Source organism: Miscanthus floridulus, chromosome 12, assembly GCF_019320115.1.
Source record: "Miscanthus floridulus cultivar M001 chromosome 12, ASM1932011v1, whole genome shotgun sequence".
NCBI lineage: Eukaryota > Viridiplantae > Streptophyta > Magnoliopsida > Poales > Poaceae > Miscanthus > Miscanthus floridulus.
Genome location: NC_089591.1, coordinates 58,690,067 through 58,701,518, shown reverse-complemented (window position 1 = coordinate 58,701,518; position 11,452 = coordinate 58,690,067). Strand labels below are relative to the sequence as shown.

The 11,452-nt window shown below is 50.1% G+C and overlaps 1 protein-coding gene across 1 annotated transcript; it reads left to right on the top strand.

Annotated features, from left to right (window-relative positions):
- The first annotated feature begins 7,720 nt into the window (after positions 1 to 7,720).
- Positions 7,721 to 10,537, top strand: LOC136496868 (phenylalanine ammonia-lyase-like). Its single transcript, XM_066492636.1, has 2 exons — positions 7,721 to 8,246; positions 8,390 to 10,537. The coding sequence occupies exons 1-2, from the start codon at positions 7,849 to 7,851 to the stop codon at positions 10,134 to 10,136; spliced, it is 2,145 nt and encodes a 714-aa protein (XP_066348733.1). The 5' UTR covers positions 7,721 to 7,848; the 3' UTR covers positions 10,137 to 10,537.
- The last annotated feature ends 915 nt before the right edge of the window (positions 10,538 to 11,452 follow it).

Sequence of the window (11,452 nt, the reverse complement as noted above, 5' to 3'; positions counted from 1 at the left end):
GCACATCTTGGGAGAAGTGCGCAGGATCGACCATCCCTGCGCTGAAGCTAGGCGGATCTACAGCTCCATCGAGCAGACCCTTCCGACTTGCTGCATGTGTTCTCGGTACGGGACAAAAATTCTGTGTCTATACATCTCCTTTTATAGATGAAGGGGATAGCCTTATAAGTGAGAGGAAGAGAGTGTGTATGCTGCTAAGTCTTGCTGCCCACACCAGTGGGTACAAGATGATGGTTGGCGCCCATAATACTGTTGAATGTTAGATGCACGTGTGAGGTTGCGTTGTCTTCTTCTGGTATGGCAGATGTTGGTGCCTGCCATACTGTTGATGCCGAGAGGCATACAGGGGGTTTTACCATGTTCGCCTAGCACGGTAAATACCGACGCCCACAACACTGTCGATGCCTCAGAGGCACGTACCGTACTTGTCTGGAATGGGAGTTGATGGCACCCACAACACTGTAGGAAAAATATCGGCGTCTACAACACTGCTTCGGTTCTGTCATGCTCGGTCGATCGTAGGGTACTGTCATGCAGGTGTACAGGGTACGGTTCTTGGTATTGCGGTTGACTTGAGTGCCCTGCCTTACTTTCTCCGTCCGTTTCCTGGTCCCCGGTCGGTTAGTCCCAGTCGGCTCTGATTGCGCCAGTCGGAGAGGAGCTGTAAGTAGGGGTTATGTGTTTTCCTGGTCGGAGAAGCGGGTCGGAGTAAGAAGTGGTGTTTTGGCCAGGCCTTTCGGTCGGAGAGGCCATCCGGAGACGGGCTGGAGACCGAAGCGAGCGCTCCGGTCGGAGAGGCGGGCCGGAGTCGGAAGCGGGCGCCTTTCCTCCTCGGCCAGGCCTTCCGGTCGAAGATTGGATCGCCCTTCTGGCCCGTCGTTTAGGTACTTGGGCCGGCCCAAGAGTTGCGCATTGGTCCGCAACGTTGTCTGCTGGGTCGAGCCTTTGCTGGGAAGCCGGTCCATGAGAGACCCTGGGTTTATGAACCCGACACCCCCTGTGTTCCAAATTGTAAGATGTTTTGGTTTTCTAAATACATTGCTTTTACTATGTATTTAGACATAATATATATTTAAGTTCATAGCAAAATCTACATATCTAGAAAAGCTAAAATATCTTATAATTTAGAATTGGGGAAGTATAAAGTTATAGAAAAGTTGTATATTTTTCATACAAGGTTCGACATTGTTGCTTCTGACTAGCTCTACTATGTCTAACTTTTCGTTCTATGATATATATAGATACTATGTAATTTATATCTGGTAGTGGTAAACTTCACGATTACACTATATATTTTCCATCAGTATCCGTAGGTTTCCCTTTGGACCGCACCTTCATGTCCCTTTAAATGTGTTTAGTTGAAACCTTAGCTTAATTTATATCAACTCTTGTTGAAGTCTGCTTATCATGACATCATGAATCTAGATTTTTTTTCTTGCAATTTTATCATGACATCATGAATCTAGAATTCCATGCACCTACACCGGCACAAGCACAAGTGACAGGTCGGAAGAAGATGATCTAGATGCATGAGCGATGAGCGCACTGGACCAGACATGTGACTGGTGACTTGACCACTCAAGTCTAGTCTAGCCAGTAATTTCCCAAAAAAAAAGCGTGAGTTTACAGCAGAGCCAAGGTAATTTCTCTTGCACTAGAATGGGTGGTGGATGCATAGTGTGCATGCAGATGACCGACCACCCGGCGCGAGACCAGAGGTACCACTCGCTCGTCTGTCCGGTCGTCGCTTTCCCCTTTCGCGTTTCTTCTTTCTTGTCCGCCGTGTGAAGAACCAGGACTGGAGACCGGAGTGAGGATCACCGTCGTCGTCCTGCTGGCCGTGAAACACGATAGCCTAATGGCACCCACATGCGCCGTGCTGCTCGCGGTCGCGACCCGCCACGGGCTCACGGCCGCATGGAAACACGGAACGCAAGAATGCTAGTATGCTCGATTTGGACCTGGCAGATCGGCAGAAATGGCATATCGTTGGGTCACTGGTGGTGCCAAAGCTACAGATCTTCCCAAAATCCTTTGTGATCATGCTTAGTGCTCCGCGTGGCACTGTACCTTTGTTGAAAATGAAGCGACAGTCGTGAACGACTGGTGCTGTTAAAAAGCCTAAATCAGAAAAGCTAAGGGCGTTCCCAGCGGGGATGGCTAAGGGCATGTTAGTTTGAGCTTATCAACAGTATAATTTCAGTAATATAATAATAGTTTTTTCTCTCAACAAATTAATATTTGGACTTAGCTGTTTTCTCAGGCAGCCAGTCAGGGCCTAAATTGCTAGCGCTGGAAATAATAAAAAAATAGAATAGTGGGAAGTGCAGGCATGGGAAGCAGCAGGGCTAAGAGAGAGCTCCTCCTTGAAGAACGTGCGAGACCCACGGAAGCGCTAGCTCGTTCTTCTCTCCCCTGAGCAGCCAATAGAATTTGCCCATTGCTAGCGATTTCACTGCCGTTGGGGACGTCCTAAGGCATGTTTGCTTCCCAGCCACAGCTAGCCACGGCTAAAATTCGGCAACCACGGAAAAGAGTTAGTGATTGGTTGCTCATCTCGTGATGCGGTAGCCAAGCTAGGTCCTGTTTAGTTCCACTTTAAAATATTAATTTTTTCAAGATTCTTCATCACATCGAATCTTTGAACGCATACATGAAGCATTAAATATAAATAAAAAATAAAACTAATTACACAGTTTAGACGAAATTCACGAGACGAATCTTTTAAGCCTAATTAGACTATGATTGGACACTAAGGTACCGTTTAGTTGGCAAAATTTTTGACGAAATGCCATTGTAGCGTTTTCGTTGTTATTTAGCAATTAGTGTCCAATCATAGTCTAATTAGGCTTAAAAGATTCGTCTCGTGAATTTCGTCTAAACTGTGTAATTAGTTTTATTTTTTATTTATATTTAATGCTTCATGCATACGTCCAAAGATTCGATGTGACGGGGAATCTTGAAAAATTTGGCATTTTGAAGTGGAATTAAACATGGCCTAATTACCAAATAACAACGAAAATGCTACAGTGGCATGTCGCCAAAAATTTTGCCAACTAAACGGTACCCTGGCCACAAAGTGTGGCGTGGACTCCGTTGTGGTGGCTGTGGTGGCAGGCTTTGGCCGGTGTACCCTGAAACCACAGGAAGTTATGCTCTAGTTTCGGGCTCATTGCAGCCACAACTCGCCTCACTTGATCAATGCATCCAGTCTTAGCACCGAAACTCTCTGCAGGTGCACCGTAATCTCGAGTGCATTACTTATTGGTCCAGTCTTTGGCGTACTGAACTACTGATGACCACATTTTTACTTGAACGGAGGACACCTCAGCGTAAGATTTCCAAGAAAATTAAGCAAAGTTTCCTCCGGCAGTCAGGTCACGTGTGCACCGAGAATAAAACTTCACACGACAGCAGGACCGCGCTCATAATGCGGCCACAGACCGGAATCTTCAGCAGATCGGAGTGCATTCGCATTTCGAGCTCAGTCCCACACAATTTCCATGAATGTAACAGCAGCACTAGCTGCCGATTAAGAAACGAGCAAAGCTCTGTGTCGTGTGTCCCTTTTCCTGATGAGAAGCTTCCACTGCAGCATTAGCGTGTCTGGTCCGGTGACGAGCGACTGGAAGCTTGCCTTGACTGCAACCGCAGTGTCTCGTCTCATATAATATATGTACGTACAACTACATACTATTCGTGAAACACATGGGGAACTCTGGGTGTCTGGGTCTCTGGACTGTGATAGTTCTCTGCACTGCACGTCTGAAAAGGTCACGACTCGAAAGTGAACCAAAAGTTTTACGAAGCGTAAGACTGTCTCCAATCACGCACCCCGTACCTAAAAATACGTCGCGCACAGTACTTTAGCGGCGAGAAACATCCTCCAACCGAGTAGGCAAACACACCACCCATTTTGGGTCGGAGGCGAAGCGAAAGGCAAAAAAGCGTCCTCCCTCGGTCTCTTTGCATCTCCGCCAGGCCCACCACCGAGGGAAGGGGACGACCGGAGCCGGCTCAACACGGCGGCCGCGCGGTAGCTCCGCCTCGCCGCGGCCAGCATCGAGGGGGCTCCGCATCGCCGCCCCAGATCCGCGCCGCGCCCCCACCGCCGCCCCGAATCTGGGGAGGGCCACCATGGCCGGGTGCCTTGCCCGCTCGCAGGCGCGAGATGAGGGAGGCGCGCTGCAGCACCGTCGCCATGTCCGCCGCCGCAGGTGGGGCAGGAGGATGCGCGCCGCCGGTGGGGAGAGGAGCCGCCGGCCTTGGCTGCCTTGCCGGACCTGGACCCGCTCCCCCGCCGCCGGAGATAACAAGGAGAGAGAAAAAGACATGGACTGGCAGAGAGCACGGACGTCGGACTCCCGACATCGTCCGCCATGGCTGCCTGTCGGAGCTTCGCCCGACGGCGACTCCGGCCTCCATTTCCGGAACCGAGAGCATGGGGAGAGAGAGGAGGGCGAGGGGAAGGTCATGGGCCGCTCACCTTGAGCTATTGCGCCATGGAGGGGGAGATCGATGAGGGCGAGGTGGGTTCTTGCGAGGAACAGAGGGAGCTCAGGGGCTCGGTACAGGGAAGGAGAGGGAGAGGCCGGCCGTAGGAAGCTTCTGGGTCGCGCGGTTGGAGAGGGAAAGGTTTGGGTACGCGACCTTTTACTGTACATGACCTAAATCATGGTATGCGTCTCTATAGTCTAAGATCAATATTTTGCCTGGCCGGCTGGCCCGTCCATGGTTCAAAATTTTGGCGAAATTTCACGAAATTCGGTAATTTCGGTGGTGGCCGAAAGAAAAATCCGAAATTTTGTAATACACTAATACATGTGTTATATAACTTTAGACTCAAATTTTTATTGTTTATATTGCATATTTTTGTATTCAATAGATGTGTAGTCATAAATCATACTAATATTTGTTTAGATTTAAATGTTTTTTTTAGAAAAAGCATACTTCATGTGCTAGTCTCTAAAAAAAATTCGCTGAAATTTCGGCCGAATTTCGCGAAATTCGGTAGTTTCGGTGGTGGCCGAAATTTTTGCAATACCAAAATTGAAAACCCTGTCCATGGCTCGATGCACGGCCTAAGCACAGCCCGGTAAACTTATTTGATGGGATTGGGCAGCATTTTTCTTCCACGAAGCATATAGAAGAGTTTGGGACCTTGGTCCTGATTGGTTTCACCCAACTAACTATTAGCTATACTAGTTGAAAAAAGTAGTTATTAACTAATTGTTAGCTAGATGGTAGGTAAGATGATTAGCTAATTTATTAGCTGAGGATCCAAACAAAACATCAACCAATTAATCTTTAGTATATACTTGTTAGCAGCATGTGATTCAAATGTGCCCCCTATCTTACTATTACTAATTGTCCAACATTAATCCTAACAAGATATGCTAGGAAAGAAGATAAATCCTAAAAATAGAAAGATCTGGCTATCAATTCAATAGACTCTAATCATGATTGATAATAATAGCCACACAATATATTATGTTTTCTAAAAAAAAATTAACCATCTCTAGCATTATAAATTTGAATCTACATTTGAACTACCCACACAAGCCATTATAACAAATCTACATCTAAATTACCCCATATGCCATTTAATAGATGAACTGAGTAATTGTAAAACTTGTACCAAATTACCCACCCTGCTATTACGATAGACGGTCTAAGTAACCCCATGAACTTGGATCATAATTACCCATCTTGCAATGATGGTAGATAATATAAGTAACGCCGTAAATTTGAATCTAAATTTCCACTTCTATCATTATTAAAAATAACCTAATATTATCTCCAACCACATCTAAATTACTAGCATCTATTATTGTGAAAATTGTTTAAATAACCATAACATATTGCTATATGTCTCTAATTACCCACTTATGGTACTATTAATGTGTAAAAATAACTTAAACTAAATATATATGGTATGCCATCATACAGATAAATAATAATCATTAAATGTATTCTTTTTTAACAAAAATACATACCTCTATCATTATAAAAATACTCTATTGTAACCACCCTAAATCTCAATATAAATTATCCGGCGATGATTATTATATAAGTTATTCTAAAGTAACCCTTTAATCTTAATCTAAATTATCCATATATGAAATCATGAAAAGAAAATATAAAAGGGTACTATGCGCCGTTTGTGGGTCTCTGTTTTTGAAGATGTACACTTCATATAAGCAGGGATCGATCTTTTGTTTTAAAAGGCTATTGATGTCACTTTTGCTATATCATGGCTTACCTTTACCTATAAACACTAATTTGCGACGGAGATCACCAAAATCATTGCTGCATGTGATGTTATGGAACTTGGCTAGTCCTGGCCCTGTATATATATATAAGTTGTTCCTCAGCATAAGATTGGAGCATCATGTTTTTAAATATACAATTTTTATGATGACTACTAGAATGTCATTTGTGTTGTGTTGTGTTAGTCGGCCGTTTTCAAGCAGGTGTGGAAATGTGCGACAGGATAAAGACAATGCGAGTCGAGTGTGTAAATCTGCTACGCTTGTAAGTTTTTCCTCCTCAAACGACACAATAGAGCTATGTGTCGCGTAGCATGAGTTAAACCCTATAGGATAAAACGGTTTATTCACTCTTTTTCCGACCATCCGACATATAATGAAGACAACGCAGAACAAGCGTAAAAATCCGTTACGACCATATATGTTGCAAGATTCTAAGCCGTAGTGGATAAAACGGTTTTTTCACGTTTTTTTTTTTGACTCAGGATCATCTAATCACATACTTCCTCCGTCCGCAAAAGAATGCAATTCTAGAACAGTGTCATGGTTTAGTACTTCAAGTTTGATCAATTATAGTTAAAAAAATATAAATATTTATAATATCAAATAAACATTATTAAATTAATTACAAAATATATTTTTATAATAAATTAATTTAAAGTTATAAATATGAATACTATTTACTAGAAACATGATCAAACGTAAAACACTTTAACTGGCACGCATACCGTAGTTACGTCCTTTCACGGATCGAGGTAGTAATAGCTAAAGACAATGCGAATCAAGTCTGTAAACCCATTGCATTTGTACGTGTAAATCATACTCTGTAGAAAACAAGACATAAACACTAGCGGATAGAATGGTGATTCCGAAATTGTGCGGGCTTCTCAACACGGTGCGCATGCTTAAAGGGAGAAACGGATAACCGTTCGCTTGTCAATTGTTAGCAAAAGCAAATCTGAACGCAACCACCACCTCAAGAGTACCGTTTTTTTTTCATCTGGCACGCAAGAACACAACTAACGGTAACGCAAAGGTCCGGACGAAATGTCCCGAAAACGGTAAAAACGCAAGCCTGCACGTCTTGTGAACCCAAGACGAGGGCCGTGCGTGCTCGCGTGCTCTGCTGCTCCTCCTCCCTCACCAACCCCCCGTCCGTCCCACCCGCGCGGCCCATCACAGCCACGCCGCTCACTCCGACGGCCGGTTGCCGTAAAGTCGCCACGGCGCAGCTCTTCTTCGTAGCCGGAGCCGGCAGCCACCGTGTGGTCAGCAGTCAGTGCTCTCCCCCTCTCCCTCCGACTTGGGCGCACCAGTCCCAGCGGGCAACTCTGACCCACCTTCCCTTCCGACGTCCACACCAACCCCCTCCCCCACCCACCCTGCGCCTGCTGCGCTGCCTATTTAAATGCCGCTCCCTGCTCCATTCCCTTCCAAGAAGAGCCTCCGCCTCCTCTGGTACTCGAGCTCTTCTTCTCCACTCCACGTCTCCTCCAGACGCCCGCCACAGCTACCAAGCCTCCTCCAGACACAGTCAAAACTTGCTACCTCATCCGTGCTAGTTCGTTGCCGTCTCGATATGGAGTGCGAGAACGGACACGTCGCCGCCGCCAGGGGCAATGGTGTCTGCCTGACCACGCCGCGGGCGGCCGACCCCCTCAACTGGGTGAAGGCGGCCGAGGACCTGACCGGGAGCCACCTGGAAGCCGTGAAGCGGATGGTGGAGGAGTACAGGAGGCCGCTGGTGATGATCGAGGGCGCCAGCCTGACCGTCGCCCAGGTTGCCGCCGTGGCCGCCGCCGGCGAGGCCAGGGTGGAGCTCGACGAGTCCGCGATCGGCCGCGTCAAGGCCAGCAGCGATTGGGTCATGAACAGCATGATGAACGGCACCGACAGCTACGGCGTCACCACCGGCTTCGGCGCCACCTCCCACCGGAGAACCAAGGAGGGCGGCGCTCTCCAGAGGGAGCTCATCCGGTAAGCAATCAGACAAGGATTTTTTTTTAGTTTTTATTTACACTCCCTCCCAACGGTAAATTATTTGCTGTAATGTAATCATTAATAAGACGACTTTCTTACCTGTGTCGCACGTTTTTTGTGTGTTTTGTTACTTTATACAGATTCCTTAATGCCGGAGCGTTCGGGACCGGTGACGACGGCCACGTGCTGCCGGCGGCGGCCACGCGCGCCGCGATGCTCGTCCGCATCAACACCCTGCTGCAGGGCTACTCCGGGATCCGCTTCGAGATCCTGGAGACGATCGCCGCGCTGCTCAACGCCAACGTGACGCCGTGCCTGCCGCTCCGAGGCACCATCACCGCGTCGGGCGACCTGGTCCCGCTCTCCTACATTGCGGGACTCGTCACCGGCCGGCCCAACTCCACGGCGGTGGCGCCCGACGGCAGGAAGGTGGACGCCGCGGAGGCGTTCAAGATCGCCGGCATCCAGCACGGCTTCTTCGAGCTGCAGCCCAAGGAAGGGCTCGCCATGGTGAACGGCACGGCCGTCGGCTCTGGGCTCGCGTCGATGGTGCTGTTCGAGGCGAACGTCCTCGCCGTCCTCGCCGAGGTCATGTCTGCCGTGTTCTGCGAGGTGATGAACGGCAAGCCCGAGTACACCGACCACCTGACCCACAAGCTGAAGCACCACCCGGGGCAGATCGAGTCCGCGGCCATCATGGAGCACATCCTGGACGGCAGCTCCTACATGATGCTCGCCAAGAAGCTCGGCGAGCTGGACCCGCTGATGAAGCCGAAGCAGGACAGGTACGCGCTCCGCACGTCGCCGCAGTGGCTGGGCCCTCAGATCGAGGTCATCCGCGCCGCCACCAAGTCCATCGAGCGCGAGATCAACTCCGTCAACGACAACCCGCTCATCGACGTCTCCCGTGGCAAGGCGCTCCACGGCGGCAACTTCCAGGGCACACCCATCGGCGTGTCCATGGACAACACCAGGCTTGCCATCGCGGCGATCGGCAAGCTCATGTTCGCGCAGTTCTCGGAGCTGGTGAACGACTTCTACAACAACGGCCTGCCGTCCAACCTGTCCGGAGGGCGCAACCCGAGCCTGGACTACGGCTTCAAGGGCGCCGAGATCGCCATGGCGTCCTACTGCTCTGAGCTCCAGTTCCTGGCCAACCCCGTGACCAACCACGTCCAGAGCGCGGAGCAGCACAATCAGGACGTCAACTCCCTCGGCCTCATCTCGTCCAGGAAGACGGCCGAGGCCGTCGACGTACTGAAGCTCATGTCGTCGACGTTCCTGATCGCGCTGTGCCAGGCCGTGGACCTGCGCCACCTGGAGGAGAACCTGAAGAGCGCCGTGAAGAGCTGCGTGATGACGGTGGCCAAGAAGACCCTGAGCACCAGCGCCACGGGGGGCCTCCACAGCGCGCGCTTCTGCGAGAAGGACCTTCTCACGGCGATCGACCGCGAGGCGGTGTTCGCGTACGCCGACGACCCCTGCAGTGCCAACTACCCGCTGATGCAGAAGATGCGGTCGGTGCTCGTCGAGCACGCGCTGGCCAACGGCGAGGCCGAGCGCAACCCGGACACCTCGGTGTTCGCGAAGCTCGCCACGTTCGAGGCGGAGCTCGGCGCGGCGCTGCCTCGGGAGGTGGACGCGGCGCGCGCGGCCGTGGAGAACGGCACCGCCGTGATCCCGAACAGGATCGCCGAGTGCCGGTCGTACCCGCTGTACAGGTTCGTGCGCGAGGAGCTCGGCACGGAGTACCTGACCGGGGAGAAGACGAGGTCGCCCGGCGAGGAGGTGAACAAGGTGTTCGTGGCGATGAACCTGGGCAAGCACATCGACGCCGTGCTCGAGTGCCTCAAGGAGTGGAACGGTGAGCCCCTGGCGATCTGCTGAACAGAGGGGCCATGGCCGTGGCCGTGCTCCTGATCCCGAGGAGATGACGTGAAGACAGTACAGAGATACTAGCGAGTTTCAAAGTGTTGATTGATGAGGCCTACCCAGGGTCCTCCTCAAGGTGTTCAGATGCGTGTAGTTGTCCTGTTCCTTGTTTTTGTGTGGAGTTACTGTTTGCAAAGCTCTTTGCGGGCTGCAGCACCATTGCCCATGTTTGCAGTGGCAGCCCCTGGAACTAGTGTTCATGTAAGTTAAGGGTACTGCGTGACATAAAATTTGCATTTCCAACGTCAGATAGTACTATACTTTTGTCTGGTTCTTCAGATAATCAGATAGTACTAGTACAGCAAGTGCATTGGCACCTACTGTTGTCATTGTAGTTATTGTTTTTGTTTCCGACTGAAAATTATGTTTTTGTTGCAGAACAGGCGCATCATACTTTTAAACCAGTCGTAGCTTGGCATTTGGCAACGTATGCTGCATTTCGTATTGTGGATGAAAAACAAAGCTGTGAAGCAGCTGTCTGGCGGTCCAGAAATAAACAGGTCATCCATCCTGGAGTGTAACAAAAACTGGCAGGTGATAACTGAAAACATAACATAAATGTCGCCAGATACACCAGGACATCGAATTTAGAATTCGATGCTCCCGATGCTGGTTGCAGCCATAAACAGATTACAGAACAGAAGGAATCCTAGTTGTTTTGCTGAACGTACGCTAGCTCACTGTGTGCTACGCAGTGTCTTCAATGTTGGGCATGTTTAGCACCACTTAAAATCAAGAGTTAAATGCATAGGTGGTACATCAACTTGCGCTCTAGTTTCACTTAGGTCCATCAACTCTGAAAGTAGGTTTTTGGGTTCATAATCTTTGTTAGTGGCGCATGCACGACCCATATCGCTTTGTTTCAATTTTTTAGCTGACGTGGCTGTCCATCGTGACGTCCAGGTTGGATTTGGTGGGAGAGCGTCGGCCGCCCAGTCCATGCCGCTGGCCTCGGGGAGTCCCATGTTCTTGAGCATCTCCTGCAGCTCGGCAGCGGAGATGAAGCCGTCGACGTGGAAGACCTTGAACGCCTCTCGCATCTCTTGCTCGTCCTCCTCGCCACCCTTGCCGCCGTCCACCCCGACGACGGCGGCGGCGTCCTGCTGGTCCGCGAGCGCGCCGAAGAAGGCGTCCCCGAACGCCGCCCGCAGCGCGCTGTACGCAGTCGGCGGCGGCCGGGTGATGATGGTGCCCGAGTCCATGATGGAGCCCGCGGAGAACATGGAGGGGGCCACGTCGAGCCGCCGTCCGGCCACGGTGATGGCCTGCTA

Excerpts from the sequence above, each read along its gene's own strand:
- LOC136496868 (XM_066492636.1), top strand. The coding sequence starts at position 7,849 with ATGGAGTGCGAGAACGGACACGTCGCCGCCGCCAGGGGCAATGGTGTC. Across the intron at positions 8,247-8,389 it reads CTCCAGAGGGAGCTCATCCG|ATTCCTTAATGCCGGAGCGT; the intron begins GTAAGCAATCAG and ends TACTTTATACAG.